The sequence below is a fragment of the Chaetodon auriga genome, chromosome 21 (assembly GCF_051107435.1).
Source record: "Chaetodon auriga isolate fChaAug3 chromosome 21, fChaAug3.hap1, whole genome shotgun sequence".
In the NCBI taxonomy this organism is placed as follows: Eukaryota; Metazoa; Chordata; class Actinopteri; order Chaetodontiformes; family Chaetodontidae; genus Chaetodon; species Chaetodon auriga.
In genome coordinates this window covers 2,848,395-2,868,989 of record NC_135094.1, presented here as the reverse complement: position 1 = coordinate 2,868,989, position 20,595 = coordinate 2,848,395, and the positions used below count along the sequence as shown (strand labels likewise).

At 47.3% G+C, this 20,595-nt stretch overlaps 2 protein-coding genes across 3 annotated transcripts in view; one reads left to right on the top strand and one right to left on the bottom strand.

The window, feature by feature from the left end:
- LOC143339947 (cadherin-10-like) overlaps nt 1–7,759 on the top strand; it is a 55,798-nt gene extending 48,039 nt beyond the window's left edge. For both annotated transcript variants that reach the window (XM_076761509.1, XM_076761510.1), the window contains 4 exons: nt 1,028–1,149; nt 2,362–2,479; nt 2,734–2,985; nt 3,964–7,759. In XM_076761509.1, coding sequence (XP_076617624.1) covers nt 1,028–1,149; nt 2,362–2,479; nt 2,734–2,985; nt 3,964–4,466 — 995 coding nt within the window. In that variant the 3' untranslated portion in view covers nt 4,467–7,759. The remainder of the gene's footprint in view (nt 1–1,027; nt 1,150–2,361; nt 2,480–2,733; nt 2,986–3,963) is intronic.
- Nucleotides 7,760–8,329: 570 nt separating this feature from the next.
- drosha (drosha ribonuclease III) overlaps nt 8,330–20,595 on the bottom strand; it is an 80,027-nt gene continuing 67,761 nt past the window's right edge. Inside the window, exons 29-32 of the mRNA XM_076761508.1 lie at nt 19,379–19,482; nt 16,584–16,676; nt 15,562–15,608; nt 8,330–8,896 (exon numbers count right to left, since the gene is read on the bottom strand). Coding sequence (XP_076617623.1) covers nt 8,766–8,896; nt 15,562–15,608; nt 16,584–16,676; nt 19,379–19,482 — 375 coding nt within the window. The 3' untranslated portion in view covers nt 8,330–8,765. The remainder of the gene's footprint in view (nt 8,897–15,561; nt 15,609–16,583; nt 16,677–19,378; nt 19,483–20,595) is intronic.

Genomic DNA, 20,595 nt, shown 5'->3' with positions numbered 1-20,595 from the left:
CTCTGGTGAAACTTTTCATAGTCTATTTTAGTCACTCAAAACCATATGACACACAGTACATACGGTGCAGTAAAATCAACGTATATCAACCTTAATGTAATATTAATGTTCATACATACCATGATTGTGTACTGTGTAAGCATTTGCTGTTTTTTGGCAACAGTGTTTGTTGAACAAACCTGTGTGTAACACGGCTGCAGAGGACCAGGCCTTTATTTGAAACAGGCCAATAATAAACAGGCTCTTCTGTTTCTGCTCCTGTTTTAATTGAATGCAAACTTTACGCTTTGACTTCCTTCATGTGTACTTGTTGTCTTGATGATTTCGGTATGGTGTACTCACCCACCTGCTGCTCTGAGGTTTTCTTTCAAACACATTTATTAGATCTAATTATTCACTCATTTCACTTGCTTGCTTACCTGCATCTTTTTAATCTGATGTGAAGTTGCTGTCGGTCGCACTTCCTGCAGGGTCACATTAAAAGAGCTGCTGGAGGACTTGAACAGTGAAAATGTTCACAGGAAGAATTGAGTTTCATTTCCAGCAATGTTTTTCTTTTGTTTGGCGTCCCATTAATGTCAATTAAAACTCAACGCTCCCTGCAAAGGTCTGCAACGCGTTTAACTTTCAATATGGATCGAAAGGACAGCAGCAAAATAGATCAGCGTGCCAAAGATTCAGAGGTTTTATTATTCACACGCTCATTCAATAAAAAAAGAATTTGTAAACATAAAAGACAAATCAAATTAAAAGATTATATAATATGCAATAGAAATGTCTAATTTCATGCAAACTGCTCCAGTAGAGGTTTAATAACAGGCCTTTAGCCGTAAAACACCTGAATTCTGGCTTTTATTTGAGAATTTACAGTATTTTAATCAAGACATGTTCACCTCACTGTCGAGAGTAACGTAAACATCTTTATACTGTGTCAAACTATATTACTTAAGCATGGAAACACACGTGTTTTTAAAGTAATGCAGTAATCATGGTTGTATATTCACGGTGCTCACCTTTGTCTTCCCAGACAACCCGCGACAGATCAGCCGTGTGCCGGTTTACATCAGAGTGCTGGACGTCAACGACAACGCCCCGACGTTTGCCACCAATTACGAGACGTTCGTGTGCGAGAATGCAAAGGCTAATCAGGTTGGTACGACCAAACACGAAGCCGTAATCACCGTTTCACCTCGACCTCGCTGTAAGTGTCCACCTCCAGCTCGGCAGACCTCAGAGGGAACTTGTAAATCCGTCAGGTGTGTTTTAAAGAAGTAATGATGCAGCGGTGAGATGGCGAATACTTTTCTGACCTTTTTTTCTCAGGTTGATAAATAAGTAGCTCTCAGAACAGATGGATCAAAGAAGTGAAGAACACCTCTGCACTCGTGGAAAAGACACAGCTGCATTATAGACTGTGTGCTGTTCTGTTTACCAGCTGTTGGATTTCATCTCAAATGTCTTACAGTTGGCTTTGTCTTCTCCGACGCTGAAAACCCAAAGTGCTGCGACACATTAGCCATAAACTCTGACAGAGTCGTTAGTTTCTGTATCACTTCCACCACATATTTTGTGTTCACACTCGCGTCTGAACCAAATGTTGCTCACAGAAGTGTGATGCTCACACTGTGGTACTCAAACAGAGGAAGAACTCTCCATGGACTGTTGTCTTTGAGATATTAGACGTCAGCTGCAGCGGTGGAAGAAGCAGCAATACAACAGTAAAGAAATGCTCGCATCAAAATGTACTTGAAGTACTCATTATGCAGAATGACCCGTTTGTAATGAATAGATATTATGCAGTTTCATAATAACTAATGTAAGAATTATGTTGCAGCCGGTTAAGGTCGGACTAATTTAAACATATCTATATATACAAATGTACTGCTGGCGAGCTAATCTAAGCTAATACACTAATACATGAGAACGTAATAGAGCACAAAGTGGTTCCTCAAACTTGCACTTAAGTACCGTTTAATGTGAGGGAGACTCTCTGCCATTAACTGTTTGTCTTCATGAATCCCCCAAAGACCAGACCATAACAGCTGATGTTAACGGAAACATGCAAGTCGTCGCCGCTAACAAGCTCCTACTGTTGTGGGATCTTTGTTAATTAGATGGTTTACAGCTGGTGTGACCACATACAGTTCACCACGAGACAAAAGAACCAGCAGAATCTTTATGATAACACTGAGTTCTGGCTGCGTTGGGCTGTAAATGAAGGAGCTGGTCTTTGGTTTTCCATCAATGTTGTCAGATTAGCCAAAAACTGTTGGGACGAAAGTTTGGACTTTTTGCGTCATTCGTTCGTCATGTTCATCGTTTCCAAGTTTATGCGACGCCCTCGTCTGTTGCTTATTTCAGAGGATACAAACCGTGAGCGCGGCAGATCCTGACGAGCCGCTCGGCGGACACAGATTCTTCTTCAGCCTCGCTCAGGAGGCCGCTGGGAAGGCCAACTTCTCCGTCCGCGATAACAAAGGTAATACACTCCCAGCTGATACTCGTGGTCATCCGATTAACTTCAATCTACTGTAAAATGTTCCCATAAGGCACTTATAGCCGCTGTTAAACTTAACCACGTCCAACGCTGCGCTGCACATGGTGTGATTTATAGTTTTCATCTCACAGCACTAAAAGCACACTCGCAGACCAAATGAAATTTCAAGTGGAGTTCATTGAAATATTCATTCAGATTATTGATTGCAGCAGAGTAACGGGATATCCTGTTTTCAGACAACACGGCCTGGATCCTCACCCGGAGGAACAGCTACAACAGCCTGCAGAAGAGCATCTACCACGTGCCTGTGGTCATTTCGGACGGAGAGTTCCCGATGCAGAGCAGCACCAACACCCTGACCATCCGAGTGTGCACCTGCGACCGCGAGGGCAACATGAAGCTGTGCAACGCCGAGGCGCTCACAGCGAGGGCCGGACTCAGCACCGGAGCCCTGGTGGCCATTTTGCTTTGTGTCATCATTCTGCTCAGTGAGTACAGCCCGAACGAGACAGATCGGAAACGCACCTGCAGCTCCATGTTGCACACATTTGTTTTTCAATTAGGTCTTTATTGAAGCGGGGCGGCTTCACTGAAAATTTGATTTGAGCGTTTCTCGAAGCTCCGCTGGAGAGCTTCTTAGTACGAGCAGATCGCCTCTCGCAGGTGTTAAAGAGACAGTTTTGTGTTTCACTCCTTAATGTGATTCATCGTTTCCTGTGGGCGGATAATTCTGCCAGTGACCACAGCTGACATGTTAATTTGATTTGAACAGAAAAGCAGCAAAGATCTACAGCATCTCAGCTGGGGGAATGGAACATTGTGATTTATTACGGCCCAACTTTGTGCTTTAGGGTGAAAAAGACAGGTGCGTTTTTACATAAAACTCCTGCCTGGTGGAGCTGTAAGCAGTGATGGAGCTGCATGAGCTTTGGGAACTTCTATTGCTACTTGTCCTTTAAGTCTTGCATCACAGAAGGTCGATTTCCTGCAAATGGCGCTTAAGGGTCATTTTTGTGTGAAAGTTTACTTCCTGAAGACTCAAAAATTTGCTCCAATAACCGGATTTTTCTTGACGTACCTTTGTAACGTGCAGGAGGGCTTCGACAAGAGACACTGATTTCATGTTTGACTTGATCCAAAGAGGCAAGGTCAGCCTCATGTGCATCACTCAGACGTCTTAATGCTACAGGAGGTACATAAGTAGAGTTCCTAGCACATGATGTACTCGGCTGTTTTCTTAAGCAGCGGTGGCCCTGAGGAGGGAAAAATACATAATGCATCCTTGTGGTGGCTGAGCCTGTTCTACAAAGTTAGACAAAGTCCCTGAACATCAGTGAACACTCGTGCAACATCAACAATTCCCCCTGGAGAGTCACTGGCCTTCAGAACAAGGAGAGGGAGCAAAGAAACAACAGCAAAAGTCACCTAACTCCGTTACTTGCTCTTTGTTTTTGTTCTCCCTGCAGTGATCGTGGTGCTGTTTGCCGCCCTGAGGAGACAGAGGAAGAAGGAGCCTTTGATCATCTCCAAAGAGGATGTCAGAGACAACGTTGTCAGCTACAACGATGAAGGGGGCGGAGAGGAGGACACTCAGGCCTTTGATATCGGCACGCTGCGCAACCCAGAGGCCATCGAGGAGAGCAAGCAGCGGAGGGACATCGTCCCCGAGACCTTCTACCCTCCGGTCCGACGGCCTGTGCTGCCCCCGACCCGGGACAATAACGGGGACGTGAGAGACTTCATCAACCAGAGGCTCCAGGACAACGACAGCGACCCGACGGCGCCGCCTTACGACTCCCTGGCCACCTACGCCTACGAGGGAAACGGCTCCGTGGCGGAGTCCCTCAGCTCGCTGGAGTCGGTGACCACCGAGGGCGACCAGGACTACAACTACCTGAGCGAGTGGGGACCCCGGTTTAAGAAACTGGCGGACATGTACGGGGGCGACGACAGCGACAGGGATTCGTAACGAGAGCCTGGCACACAGACGAGGAGAGAAACGTCAAACACGTGTTTAAAACCTTCGGACCGTTTCTGGCGCACGAGGAAAATGGCGAGAGGACCGAGAAACGAGCGCCGTTTGTCCGAGCGCTCTTTCACCGCCATCGATCACCATTCAGTTGTCCCTCCGGCGACCAGACGTAGGCATTGTGTGTCCAGTCAGTGTTAGTTGCGTTTTTGCGAGGGTGCAGTGAAGAGACGTTGTGTCGAGACTTTTTTTGTGTGTGTGTGTATACGGGGTGTACATGAGGCCCAAATATATCTATACCAACATTTTCTTTTTTGTTTGTTTTTCCAAAGCTGCGTGTGATGGACATGTTCAACAAGCAGTTTTGTAAACCAACAGATATGCCTATGTATTTTTCAGTGTTTCTGGGACAAAAACATGCTGCATATTGTGAGTTCTATCTTAGCTTGTGTATGTACGGTACGGTAATACGATACAATACGCTGTACAGTTGTTTTGTTTTTCTAGGGATTTCTATGGTCCAAATGATCCCTCCTTTCAGCGACGGCTGCCTCGCATTAGCCACTTATCCACAGTTGTGCTTAAGCCACAAGTGCCAGAAAATGTTGGCATCTTCATCTCTGATGAGAAAATGAGAAATCTCGATTGGATTTCAGAGGCAGAGTCGTCGAAATTTGTTTCAGTTGTGGCACGTCGCTGTCGACAAGTGGCTAATGTTCTTTAAAGATTACACAAAGCTGTGGTAAAGGAAAGTGGATTTTACAGCCGCGACAAACATCCGCAAACACACCAGTTTGTCATTTTTGCAGTATCTGATTTTCATCTCCACACAGCTTTGAGCATTCGCTGTGAGCTGAGCTGAAATACCAAATATTTCTTTATTGAGCTGAATGTCTTCAGAAGCGTTTTTCTCTGTGCAGCCAACTCTTCGGCTGAAAAATGAAGTGCACACGATCGTGTTGTTTTCTATGATACATTGATGAAAATCAGCCATCCAGAGTGCCCCAGACTCCGAGGCAAACCCCGTCCCGCTGGCCTGATTCGCTCATCCTGACCACTGAAATGTGTACATGTTTCACTCTGTACAGCAGGTGTAAGTCAAAGTCACATGAACTCCCAGTGCTGGAAGGATGCCACCGAGCTCCAAACTACGGCATCAAATTAAACATCTCGTGGACAGTTGCAATTAAAATTCATCATGCGGTTTTATTTTCTGTCCCTAAATGGTTCATTTTATCTGTTAAGCTGATGAAGAAACACAGTATTTGAATGAGCGTACCAGGTGGAAACAGTGATATTCCCATAGGAATCAATGTGTTGAAACTTGGACTTTAACATGTGACGAAGCATCAAAGTCAACGATCATCAGATGAATCAAAAGCCTTAAATTACAGCAACAAATCTACACGACCAGAAAAGGCCTGAAGACGAGATTTTCTTGATTTTGAGGTCACAAGAAAAATGAACACCTTAGTGTACCACATGACCTAAACCATTAAAAGTTCTGTCTGTTTTCTGTTACTGGTAAATATCTTCTAAACTAAACATCAACAGCCTTTATGTAACTCCTGATAACCGTCGTCTAACAATGATCCACAGACAGTTTGGTTGGAATCGGACCTAAAGTTTAGGACGAGGTGTCAAAACGGCAGACAATTCATCATGGCGGATGTTCACGATCCAAAATCTACAGCGCCACCATCTGGCCGACTGGACATCATTTCCAATTACTGGGCCCAGTTTGATGTTTCCAGAAGACTAAAAACAACAGCAAACCTTAATAAATGATGACAAAAGGGCACAAACTCGCGAGGGTCCGAACCCTGACGGGGCCGAACCCTCGCGGGTTTCTCGTGATGAAGGTGTGAGACGGGCTCTGCCGGCTCAGTCGAATGTATAATAATGTAACATAGCAGCTCAGTAATGGAAATGTGCCAAAAAACAAAGGACACCAGTGTTTTCCTTTCAAAATCCTACAATTCCTGCCCTTCTTTACATGTGCTGCTCGCAGCGCTGAACATGAAGCCAGAACAAGTGCTCGGGCTCCACCCGGCTGATTTCCTGAGGGACGAGCAGCCTTTTCGATAAAGGGGCTTATCGAGGGGCACCTGACCTTTGAATGGCCCGGAATAAGGTTCCTAAACCCAGAGGTGTGTCCTCGGCCGAGAGAGAAGGTCAAAACATTATCCTGCAGCGAGAATACACAACGGCTCTGTTTTTCATGTGATTTAGAAAACAAAAGGAGGAAAAAAAAAAAAAGCAATATTGTCAAATTACTTCAGACCGCCTAACTATGAATCAACAGTTGTGGAATAAAGAGGGCTGCTTGAACCGGGAGGGCAGAGCGCCAACAACAAGGAAAAAAAACAGGCCGGCTAAAACAAGCTGCGGCCTCACTTTAGCAAAAGGCCAACCTGTGAAGAGGCTGACATTTATCAGACATTTGAAACAGTAATAACAAAACACAATGGCATAATTGCCACAGTGGTGCACTTTTTCCTCTCTGTACTCTGAAGCGGGCGTCACATCAACGGTGGCGCGGCACATTAAAGAATCCAATTGATAACACGGCGGCTGGAAATTTCTTTATGCTCGGCTATTGTATACACGTGCTCTCCTTTTTGTTTGCCCTCTTGTTTTGTTTATTAGCTTGTTGCCGGAGCTCCCATTGTGTAAGTGGCCATTTGAGACTGTGGCGACGTCGCCGTGATAAGCATTTAATGGGTTTAGAAACCCTTCACTCCAAGAAAACTGCTGTTGTGCCTCAAGGTACAATGTGAGGCCGCAAATGGAAATCAACATGACAGCACTACTCACCAAAAGCATTTTTTCCTTCAGTCTTCGCTCTTTCCGGCCTTCATACAGGGTGTCAAGCATATCGCCATTACGAAGACGTGCTTGTGTTTTCCTATGGAGAGTATAATTGCCTCCAAGCATTGGCGCCATGCTCTGCTGAGATAAGAGGAAACGTTGCACGCTGAAAGGTACCGAAGCGCCACGTCTCGGGGGGGTTGAAGTTGAGCTAACTAGACGGTGACGACGTCCTCTTTCTCCAGACGCGATAGATCTGTGGTTGTTGATGTGTAGACACTGTCGGGCTCACCTCTGCTACGGTATATTATGTTGGTGACAATGTGATTGAGCAGTGGAGTTTTGTCAATGTAGAAACAATCTGAGCGGTTGTGGTAGTGCAAGGGGCCCTACGCCATTGGCCATTCATCAATCTGCTTTGTAAAACGTGATATTTTGTACTGAATATTTATATGACACAATTAAATATCTTTAAAATCAGAGCTTCTGCTTTCTTTGTCAGGTGTTCTCCCGAATGACATCAGCATTAAACGGAGGGTTAACGATCTGACGGGTTTATTCACTGGCGTCGTCGCCCTGCTGGACGACTGTTTTCATCTGGTCCTGCGGGATAATTTCATTTTTATCTGAAACGTGATGGCGGCCACAGGCGAGCAGGCAAAACACTTAGCGTCCTCGCAGGTACGGGGATGTATTATCTACGACGGATCCGAGCGTTAAAGATCCAACTCGACACGTCAGACAGTAATTCATACGGCGGCTGTTGTTAAAGAGCTGGATCCAGAGGCTAGTGAGCTGAGGAAATTGTTAATTAGACAATCTATAATTAAGATCTGTTAGACAGCCAATCGGATTTGGAGAGAGGTGAAAAAAGAGAGAGTGGGGAAAAAAATCCACATTTTGATTATTAGAGGATGAGTGGCAGATGTGAGACAGATGGTGACATTGTCATGATTGAATGTAATTGACTCAACCCTTTTTCTGATTGGGCCTCTTAGCGGAGCAGCGAGCCGGCGACGATTACAACAACTGGAAGAAAGAGAAATCCAACTGACGGGAACAGAATCGGAAACTTTATTTACAATATTAACGTTGATGGTTTTATTCAGCACTTCCATTTAAAAGCTTGTTTTGTTGGGCATCTGCTTTGGGATCTTACAGTCAGTTGTCAGCTCGGTGTTTAAAGATTAGCATCGGCAGCAGGCAGCAGAAGGCCGGCAGCTCGACGCGGCGGGACACACTCGATCATTTCTAACTCTTTGTGACACTAAAAGCTAATTTCACCCTAAAATCTGTGGCGTGAGTCACAGCAGCTAATCCTCACCTGCATCCCACCGATGTTCATGCAGAATTTAGGCAACGTCACTGATAAACAACCACAGCTCCGCCGTCAGCTCCACCTCTGTTTGGCCGGCTCCCGCCTGGACGGCCGCCACCTTCGCCGGCCGGGCCCGGCTCCTGAACGGCCTCTCGGAAACGCCGCCGCTGTCACTTCCTGCCTTCCTCCACCTCGTCGGTCTCCTTCTCCTGCCGCTCCCGCTCTCGTCTCATCTCCTTCAGCTCCTGCCTGTATTTCCGCTCGATGAAGCGCTTCTGATGAGCCATCTGTGGGAAGTTATCTGGTACAGGGAGAGGCAGAGCGGGAAACAGAGAGAAGTCGACCAAGGAGAACAGATAAAGAGAGAGACACAGAGGAAGGGGAGTGAGGAGACAAGGTCAGTCTCCAACCGGGCGAGGACGCCAATTTAGCGCTCAAATTGCAGCGACTATAGTTTTCATAGCAAGTGTCAGTTTGTCACTTTGGGCAAATGAGCGAAAATGTCGCGGGCAGCATTGCGATTAAATTGCCCTCATGTTGTTATTTCATTAATAATGATGAAGCAACAAGAAATTAGACAGGCCTTGTTTGGTTTCAGCACAGTGACTATGAGATCTGATAACATAATTACAAGTGAACATTTCTAAATGAGATCTGTAATAAGATGGCGCGGTGTGACGGCAGAGGGAGTGGAAGGAAAACAGACGCCAGCCGATGGGACGTGAACGTGCACGCGGGAGGAAAAACCGGCAACACGTGTTTTTCCCGCCGCTGGAGCGCAGACGACCTTTGAAAGTTTTACCCGTCAGACCTCAGAGTGCGTCAGAACTGAAGCTCTGAAGCCTCCATCGTGTTTTCTGCTCACTGCCAATTAACCTGGAGATTAGCTGCAATGAATCTGATTGGTCGGTGCTCCCGTCAATCATGAGGACACGCAAACACGGAGCTGAACTACTGAGGCCAAATTGTGCTTGTTTTTCTAAGGCAGCACCTGGTGGTCACTGCCGGTACTGCACGTCAAGCCACGCCCACGCTGTGCTGCCGTCCAGTGAAAACCACGAATCTCCAGAAAACGCAGGTCAATCACTCCTTCAGAGCGACAGTTTAGGTTAAATGTGTGGAAACAATTACTGTCATTATCTATTAAAGGAGTAATTGGTGTTAAAAAATTTCTGAAAATAGTGAAAAATTATAATTAAGATACTTATCAAGTAAGAAAACCAGTAAAATCCACATGTGAGACACTGGAACAGGAGAATTTGGGTAATTTTTACTTTATCCAAACGGTTTGATTAATTTTCTAAATCAATTAATAGTGTTAGCTCTGGCTGCAGCTAGCAATTAATTCTCAATTAAATGCTTTTTTTTTTGTTTAATTTCTTCTTTGTTCAACCAACAGAAACCCCAAAGTTATTAAATTTACACTGAAAAACCCAGAAAATCAGCAACTCTTCCTGTTTGAGAAGGTGGAAGCAGAGAATCTGTCTTTGCTTGAAAATAATCAGACTGATTGATAATTTTCTGTCAAATTTTTCTGTCTAATGTGAATTCCCAACCCGTTCAGAAACATTTAATCCTTCAGGTTCAGAGAAACTTGAACTGGACTTCACTGCAGAGCGACCGGCTGTGACCCACCTGTTTGTGATTTTGGTATTCAGAGCTCAGGTAATTTTCCATTAAGTGTTTACATCACGGCTTCTTCCCACACTTCAATTTAAACCAGCACGCATGACGGACGCCCGCTGCTTTGAGACACAGGTTTGACTGTGCAGTTTTTCCGGTCGCTGGCCATGACCACGCGAAGCTAAACACATTCACATCAGACCTTTTCCCAGAAGCTTTAAGGTCAGCCGGTGCTGCAGAGACGGAGAGGACGCCAGCGTTTCCGGATGATTTTCTACCAGCTCTGCGCTCGGTGCACCTCGTCAGTGAAAAGTGAAAACACTGACTTTAATTTGACGGAAGAACTGCGGCTCTTAAAGACTTAAAGTCATCCTATTACTATACGAACACGTGCAGACGGACGTCAGCAGACGGGTAGAGCAGCTGTTTCAGAGGCTTTCTGCAGCTTCTTCTTCTTCTGTGCTTTGTTTGGGATCGTTAACATTGGGAGGACAGAGCGTAAAAACACCGTTTGCCCGGCTCGTGAACATCATCCAACACCGTCACAGCTGAGAGTCAGCGCTTTAACCTCGCAGCTCGAGCTGCAGTGCAGAACCCCAACAACAGAAAATGCGTCACTGTCTAAATACCTGGGACCTGTGCGGTATCACGGCCAGATAGGGTCTATTATCCCCCGATAAATGGGAAAATTTAATTATTACCATTGTCCAGAGAGTGGACTCACAGCTGATAACACGGCGCCTTCGGGTTCGAGCCGACTGTTCCTCGAGTGTCTGCTGTGGATGTTGTGTTTTCTGGAAACGACCCACATCCTCAGTCGGGGAAACACGCCACAGGAGCAGAAGTAAAAACGTCCCCGGCATGTTTGAGCGACACATTATCCATCTGGATGGGGCTAGAACCCCCTCTCCGCTGCTGATAAGCTCTTAGTTCGCAAATCAGTCGTTTGAAAGCAGTTTATTTAAAGAATGCCTCATCTAAGATCTAATTAAGAGCACAGTCAGAAGCTTTTTTTGTGTTTCCTGTGTTAAATGACTGAGCGGTTGATTTTCCACCTACTTGAACATGAAGATGTGCTTATTTTCGGTGCTTTATATCATTTTAAATTAAATATCTTGGGGTTTTTCACTGCTGCCGGGACAAAACGTGCAGTGTAAACACGCAACCTTGAGCTCCAGGAAGCTGCGTTTTGACCCCGTCCGGGCCTATTAACGACGCATCCTTCTGCCGATTGTCCTGCAGGAACTGACTGAAGCTTCTGCGGGAAACGATAAAAACTGCAATTCACATCACACACGTGTGTTTGACTGGTGAATAGAAGAGGAGGATGTATTCTTCCTCTTGCAGAACTCTTAAGTTGCCATTATGGCAACAGAGAGCAAAAGTGCAAGATAACGACAATATCCCATTAAAAAAAGACGGATCAAATATGAAAAATCCTGAAGAAAGAAAAAAATCATTCTGAGGGAGAACTGAGACACACACACACACACACACACACACACACACACACACACACACACACACAGTCTATTTCAATATGCTTTCGGTGAGTAAGGAACACTCGGCGAGCCTTGGAGAGAAAACTACATATTGCAGTTAAAATATGGAAATCACCAGCGTTTTTCCTGGGAGATGACTTGAGAATAACTCACTCGAGAGACGGGAAAAAAAAAAGCTTTGGCCATTTACATTGTTTAACATGCAGCACGAGAACAGGCGTCAAAGAATAGGGTTGCTAAAGAATACACAAAGCTTTTCATTGGCCAACCGAAGACATATTGAGAGTCCTCGTCCGTCCAGCGTTCAGGCGAAAAGCACCTTTGAGAAACGCGGCGCTCTGCATACTGATCGCCTCCGGTTGAGGCGTTAACGCACTTAGCCCGGCCCGGGCCTTTTGTTTATCGACAATGCGGTAATTCCTCTCAAGGACGGAGGTCGCGGGCTCAAGAGTTCGGGATCGCGGCCGGGGCCTCGGCAACAACGCGGCCCGTTGTGTCCGCCGACGGCGGCGGCCCTGAAATGCGCGCTCACGCGGCAGCTGGATGAGGAATCCATGATGAGGGATCAGCTCCCCTTTTAAGGGCACAAGAACATACACTGTCCTTTCACTTCGGCATTCACTATTCAGCCTAAGCTCGAGCTGTGAGGCGACTCCACAATAGACCGGCTGAGTCTATCACCTAGAGCTCACTCGCACCACATCAGTCAACAAGCTAATAGTGCGGCTGTGTAGCGGCGCTGATGAAGGGGATTTCCTGCCGTGCCAAAGGGCAAACAAAAGACTCGAGCCAGCGAACAGAGATCCTGCATACTGTACTTTACTTCGCCTCTATCCATCGCACGCTTTTATCCGGAGATTAAGGGGTTTAGAGAGAGCTGAGGAAGAACTGTAGTCCCCTTCCAGCGACTAGCCAGATCCTTCTCTTATTCAACAGATATTTCATTGTTTGAGAAACAAGCAGCTGCGAGGAGGCTGAAAAAAATGGGAAGGGGAGGCGGTGGAGTCTTAGAGAGAGATTGGAGACTTTAAACAGAGACAGTACTATCTGAGAGGATGAATGATAAATGGTTAAGCCGTTTCCATGTATATTTGATGTCGCCTTAGACCTAACGGCGAGCAGAGCCCGGAGCCTCGGGGCCGGGGAAACTCTGCACCGCCGGCTGCTTCCTCCCGCCGACTCCGCTCCCCTGCCTGGCTGCTCTCAGCTCGATTTGTTTGCACTCATGTTTCTCCCAGCCTGGGCCTTGGTTAACATTTAATTCTGCCTTGACAGATACAGGCAGGAGACTGTCAAAACGTGGGCCATCAAATAACGAAATGTGAATCGGCTGAGCCACCAGCGGATCGGCTGCAGACGGCGCGCACGCCAAAAACTGGGCCCGGCCTCTTTAATGAGCTCCGAGCTGTCTGGCTGAACGCGGCCGTGTCTCTCACCTCTCCGACACCGCTGCAGCCGCCGATTCTGTCTGCCAGGAAGAGCGCCGCGGCAGAAACAAAAGGTTCAATCCTGCTCAAAGTGCTGCTGATACTCGAGGAGGCCTTAAATAAAACATGGAAATGAATCCTGACACGTCGCGGGGAGGTGCTTTCGATCCAGGAGTAACACAAGGTAGGGCTGCTGTACAAGAGGAGTAATGGTGGAGCCAATGCTGCAGCGAGGGCCAACAAGACAATCAATGACGAATTACATGACACCGGGGCTAATGTCCTTGATTAGTCTTGCTATGCGAACAAATGAAGCGAGGCCCTTGACAATCACATGAGAGACAATGCGGCGATGGGAGTTGATGCGCCGGGCGGCTCTGCGGCAGATGAGCTCGAGTCTCATTACAGAAGCTCGCGGTCAGGAGACGCTCACATCCTTCAAAGGCCTGTTTGAACCCTGCGGACTGACCTGCATGCCGAGCTCAACCCGGGAGCGACGGAGTATGAGGAGTGACTCGTTTAGGCTCGGACGATGAATCCTAAATAATTAAAAACCATCGGCTGCGTTTGATAAGAAACAAAACATCCGAGCTCTGAATAATGGACGCCACCTGTAAATGATGGATGTGGACATGTGACCGAGCGCAGCCTCACCTTCACCTCAGACGTGTCCATGTGCGCAACCACATTACGGCTCCAATTAATGATTACTTACATTATTGATTAGCCTCGTAGGATGAAAGTTAGCTTGTGTTTGTCTGATCAACAGTCCAAAACACAAAGTTCATCCATAATTTAGATTCGACTTCGACGATATGAAACAAAAAACAACAAATCCTCAAACAAAAGTGATAAATAACTTGAGGAATCAACTGTAAACAGTGTTGATTTTCTCTTGATCGACAACATCTTGTCCTAATATTACCACAACATTGCTAATATTTAAAACCAGGCGGCCCATCTTCCCTCGATCTAATAATTAATTAAAAAGATATAATTGAAAGGCTCACCTCAGGTGCTGCCACGGAAAGAAAAGACTGCACCGAGCTGAGGGCTGACTTGTAAATTAGTGGTTGAAATTAAGTGAATACAAAGTCAAACAAAGGCCTGGAACTGGAAGCATTTCGCGCCGAAGGAAGGAAGACTGGAAGAGATGATTTTAAATCAACTGACCTTTTAAAAGGCATTGCTAATCTAGTCACATGAAACAGCAATTTATGAGGGGGGAAATGTTCATTTACCAGCAACGAGCGTCTATCAATCACGGTGACAGAGGTGTACACTGGGGAGAGGAAATGGGAGGAATTAAGGGAGGGAGGAAGACACAGGAGAGAGAGTGTGTGCACTGAACTACGCCCCCTGATAAGGAGGGAGGGAGGTGAGGGAGCCAACAGCAGACAGCGAGAGAGCGGCTTTAAATAATAGCAACCGAGCGCTAATGTTTCATAAAAAGCTAAAGCTCGGGTGCACAAACAGTATCAATCACAAGTGGCTGGAGGCCTCATTTATGAGCCAAATGAAATCAAATTCTGACCTTCCTGCTCTTCGCGCGCTCTACAGGTCTGTTCCAACACGGCCATTTGTGTTCACCTCCAGCTAATTAGTTGAGTAAAGAACAAACTGTACATTTGATTAATGTGCTGGTCGCAGCGACGCCATGAGAGGCCAGTCCAAAAATTACACTCCAACACATAACCGACTCCAACGCGCTGTAAAGTACGAGATTATGCCTCCGCATACATATGCATGGAGTATAAGAGGAGGACGGGAGATGATGGAAATGGCTCGTGGATTGTTTCTGAGAGCCCTGTAATTGTATTTTTTACTTGGCAGCGAACGAGACGTTGGAAATGCCTAAAAACCCACTATCTATTTTCCTTAAGTGGTGGTTGATGACAAGATGAAAAACAGCCAAGGAGTGAAGCGGCACACAGGGAACACGTCAGCTGCGCTCCTTCACATCTGAAGAGGAGCGCTGAGCGCCGGAGAGGACGCCGGGAGCGCGACGCCTCGCTCTCCTGGTCCGCAAAAGGGGCTCGAAAACACAGCAAAAAAAAAAACTTTCCGCGGCCCTCGACACAAACTTCCCGCGTCCCTCCGGATGACGGACACGCTCGAGGACACTTAGCCTCCCCTGTCCTTGTTCTGCTGGTTCTCCATCTCTGGCTCGGCCCCGTGCCTCTGCTCTGGGCTCGCACTTCAAACAGCCTAATGTCCTATATGTCGCAGCCAACCGGCTGGTCAGGCCGCAGCTCTCTGCCAGCCATCTTGTATCCTGTACAGCCAAGGCTAATATTCAACACCGAGGCAAAGCGTGTGAAAGGCTTAAAGTGTGAATGTGTGTGTGTGTGTGTGTGTGTGTGTGTGTGTGTGTGTGTGTGGAGGGGAGGGGTCCGTGTTGCCAAACAACTCACATTTTTCCAGCGCATCCATCGCAGCTCCCATTTCTGCCTGTTGGATGCTAGATTAGAAATATTTTAAAAAGGAGACAGAGAGAAAAGGTCTTTAGCATATTCAAAAAAAAAAGAACAAAAAATCAGAAAACAGGCCCAATATTGAGCGGATTATCAAAAGTGCTTTATATTTGTTTTGAAAGAGGCCTTTTGCCAAACAATCCCAGGTAACACGGCGCACACACTTCAGAAAGGTAAGCCTGCCGGCGGCTCGGCGCTGGGCGCTGTTTACGCCCGCACTGCACCGTCCCTCCGTATATATTATGTGCTGTGTGATTACAGCCCGGCGGCGGAGGTGGCTCGCAGCTTAAGTCATGTAAATACAAAAACAGTAAGCTGTCAGAGATCCTATGGAAGGGACAAACTTATCGCCAGCTTAGAGCAAGAGAGAGCGCTTTCAAGTAGGGGGGCCGTGGGGGGATTTCCACGTGTGTGTGTGCGTGGGGGGGGTGAGAGATGTTTGATGGATTTAGGTTTCATTTCTCGCAGGCTCAGCTGCAGCTTTATTGTCAACCCCTCCAACCCTGAAAAGGCCTCTGCGCTGAGATTCACTTTCTTTACAAAAGCGTGAAGGAGCGTGCCGCCGAACGCACGCGCACGCACACACGCACGCACACACGCACGCGCACGCACACACGCACACACGCACGCGCACGCACACACACACACACATGCACACACACACGCACACGCACACACACACACACCCCCCCGTCCGAGCAGACTCAAACGCGGCCGGGTCGGGCTCTTCTCCTGCACAAAGTGATATTTCCATAACACAATTTACGTCAAATCAATAATGAATCGATTCATTTTCATTCTGCATAATGTCTCTCTCGATACGATAGGCCAACAAGAGCTTAATTGCTATAATAAACACCATCAATAAAGCAGAGCCATTATTCTAGAGCCCATTAGCGGTGCATTGAGAAGTGGAGCGCCTTGTCCTGTTGTGTCTTATTGTATTGTACCGTCTCACTCACCTTGGGCCTTTGCCACATCCGATTCGCTCCCCTTTGAAATACACGGCGACGGTGTAGGTGCGAGCGTGCGAGGGCCCGACTGTCTGCAGGGTCCTGCAAATTCAAACACAGAAACACGCCGTGAGCGGGGGGAGGGTAGGGTTGAGAAATAATAATAATACCCAGGAGAGGCGCAAGGACACTCGGGGACATTGTCCTTCGGAGAAATAACAAGAAAAAGGTAAAAAAAAAAAGAAAAAAAAAGAGAAAAGTTTTCAATTGGAACAAATATAATTCATCTGAAGTGGCGGGTTGAGAGGAGGGGAATGGAGCTTTGATTCAGTGGTGTGCTTTGAGAGCGAGCAGAAGCCATCTGAGGGACATATAAACAACTTTTAATGCCTCCCCAATTCCCCACACCCATCATCTTCAGATACCAAGATCTGTGTTTGGTTAAAAAGAAAAAAAAAATAACATGTTGGCAGAGGAATTGAAAGAAAAGAATGACAATAGTCTTTGAGGGGCCCGCGAGTTTTTGGTGCGCTAGAAGGGTAAACAATGAAAAAGCTTAAGAGGGACCAAGAAAACGTCGAGAGGGATGACGAGAGAACGTCGCTCGGCTAATTTACAGATGTACCTCATTTAAAAAGAAAGCCGGGCTGTCAATTCTGCTGCATTTCTGCAGGGATGTACGAACATGACAGCAGACAAAACTTGGGAGATGTTTGAAATGTTAACATTAGCATAAACATCTCAAGCCCAAGCTGTGAGTCACCTAAATTATTCACAGACAATTTACTTATTTCAGGAGGGCGATCCATTTTTAATGCAATGTGGTCACTTATGACACTTTATCAATTATTCAGCTCCCTTTCTCACTTACAAATGAAGAAGCGCAAAGCGTGTGTGGAGCGAATAAGACTCTTGCGCGTGACGTTTTAGCCAAATCTCAACGGGGAGGGCACGTCGCTTGGCGGCTCACCGCGCCGCTGAAACAACACAAAACGAGACGGAGTGAAAAGGGAAATCTGCGAGCTGTTGGGAAGATGTCAACTTCAAGGCTGCACGCCGATGGAAGTCCGCCAGGGAGAGGAAACAGCGCCGTGGAGGGTCCGCAGCGCCAAAAGCAGCCACTTCCTGTCTCAGGCCGTCCTCTGTGCAATGTGTGTCTGCTCCCGGGTGTGTCCCGCCCAGACGACACGCACAGCAAAGTGCCGGGGTGGAGGCGTGAATCTGCCATCAGCCAGACGCATCCACGGGGAAACCTAACTCCTCTCCTTCGCCCCCCCGGCGCCCTTTCCCGCCCTCGGTCACTTAGGCTCTTTCCGTCTGACTCACACTCGCCTGTAAACAAATCCAGACGGACCCTTACGGATTTGGCGCCAACAATTTCTGCATGAAATGCTACGAGAAGGCGAGCGATGCCGGCTTATCGACGCGCAGGGGTCAGGTCACCTCATGAGGAGGGTAAGGACGTGCTTAAGATTATCGCCGGACGGGGACAGAGCGGCGGCGAGCGCCTCAGATTCGGCGGCGGCGAGCTTTGTGTCTGTTCCCTGCGTGTCGAAATGTTGAAATTCAAGTCACCCGGCGGCTCTATTTGTTTCTCCTTCACGTTCTCGTGGGCGATGGAGTTGGGGGGGAAGTGTTGATTGTAGTGTCAGAGCTGTGCTGTGTCAAAAATCACCGTCCGTCGGGCAGAGACACAGAATAACAAACAGAGGAGCGCTGAGAAGGCGTTCAAAGGAGGACAGAGGGAGGAAGAGGCAGCTGATTAAAAGCTGGATTGTGGAGTTCATTGTGCATAGAGCCGCTCCGTCTCCCACTGCCCTCGCTCGTCCAGCCAACCCAGTTTCCCTCCGCTGTTTGTCAGTTTCCATGGTGACAAACACAGCGCTTCATGGCAGCTCTCAAAAGCGTTCTGTCAAATGACACTTGCTCCTTGACCTTTTGTCAAATAAGGGGTCTCTTTGGGCGTGTTTATTTATCACAACAACAGAGACCTTTACACAGCTATTCACAATGTTCAGGGGACCCACGGCGAGGAGCGAAGTTCTGTAAATTATGTTTGTGCCATTTCATCTCCCTGAATGTGTATTGTGCTCCTGGCTGAACCCACCTCGGCTGCAGACTGCGGGTCACGCTGAAGAAAAGGGACATGAATACTTTTTTCTCCCTTTATGTCGACTGTACATGTGTGTGAGAGTCTGGGCACAAATCTCCGCACAGGATCGAGTTAGCTGTTCCTTTAACGCGCTTCAGACCAGCCAACTGATATTTCCTACGTGCATACAGATGTAAACTGCTCTGGATTAGACGAGCTGCTCGGCTCTGATGCACGTGAACGTCACATGCTGAGAGTCTGTGAGCAGAGAGGTTGAAACAGCTAGCTTAACGCGGCTGCAACAGACGGCTAAAAATAAGGAGTTTGGAAACAGACAGTAGGCGGGGGTGGATAAACAGTTAAGTTAGCTTAAGGTGACGTATAGACAGTTCAAATAAATAGTCTAAAGTGATGAACACGTGAGAGGACTGGATAAATGGGGGGATAATGAAAAGTAACTGATGAACGCTTCAGGTTCATAAAGTAGCAGAAGGATACCGAGTTGAAACAGCTGAAAGTCAGGGATAAACGGCTGAAATGAAGGGCGGTGTCGATGAAGGGCCACTTTTTTCTGCAGATTCTGTTAACCAACGAGAAAGTGTTTTCTTTAAAAAAGCCTCGTTCATGGTGGGTTTTAGCGAGGCGAGTCGCCGTCAGATAAAACTCTTGTTTCACCTCACAGAGAGCTGCGTCCTGCCTTCTGGAGTCTTACTTGTACAGCGGGATGTCGGGCTCCTTGCCCTCTGTTCTCAGGGTCAAACAGCACTGCTGCAGCTGGGACTTGGGGTCGTTCCAGTCCTGGTTCAGAATGAACTCCTGCAACACACCAAGCGAACGAAACACACATGTCATCAAACCTGGACTTCTTTCAAAGAAACGTCTGAAATAAAAATCAGCCGCAGTTGCAAACTCCCTCCCCCCGTCGCTCATGCTTTTACCTCATTCCCGCCATGACCCTCTCCAGCATTTACCCCCTCTTTCTGCACTCGCTTATTTGCTCTCTCCCGGACCGGCTCTCCATCTCTGTCTTCACGGTGAGTACAAATCACAGGCTACTTAAGACAAAAGCCAATCCCCGGCCAGATATAAAGAGCGTCTGGGAGTCTCCCAGGTGTGCAGCCCTGATACATTTCTCTTATCCAAGGGGGACTTCTAAAAGCCCTTCCATTAACAGGGAAGCAGCCTTGTCATAAAAAGGCAGACTTTGAATCCAGAACTGTCTGCTCCTATTAATTTTCTACAAAGAGTGCTTCTGCTTCTCGCGCTCTCCAACTCTCTCGCTTTACTGCCCCCCCAAACCCTCCATCTCTGCTGTTCTTGCTTTGGCGCTTTGCTTTCCTTTTTCTCCTTCCCACTTTTCTTCTCTCTGGGGGGGCATCTACACCCCTTTAGCCTAAAGCAGAGAAATTAGGCTGTTTTGAAAAGAGTGTAGCATATACAGTAGCTACGCTCTTTTCATAAGAAAAGGAGCGAGCGTACGCAAAGGAGCATTCATGTCCCTGGTTTTGCCTCTCTATTTCCATCCAAATTGGATGAAACAGCACAGTGTGCAACGCTGTGGTTTCCAGAAGGCTATGTAAGGAGACGTGCTGGCTGTTTCACAACTTTTCTCTTGGAAGTGGAAATGAGGTGCTCTCTCGCAGCGACCATGACGCAAAGCTCAGCTCCTCCAGAGCTGGGGATTCTCCCTGGAGAGGCGCACCAAGACAGCAATTAGCATGGCATATCAGACCACTGCAGCATCTTCACAAGGAGAGGTCCACGCTGTGTGGGTGCCCGCACATGTGCGCGTGGGCGTGCACGCTTGTGCGCACGCACGCCGAGGTACGACCGGGTATGTGACAGTTTGTGTCGCAGGGCCTCTTCTGTCTAAATTTGGACAATCCAGTGGTGCTTGAGCACAAAACGCCTGTCCTTCCTCACTCACAT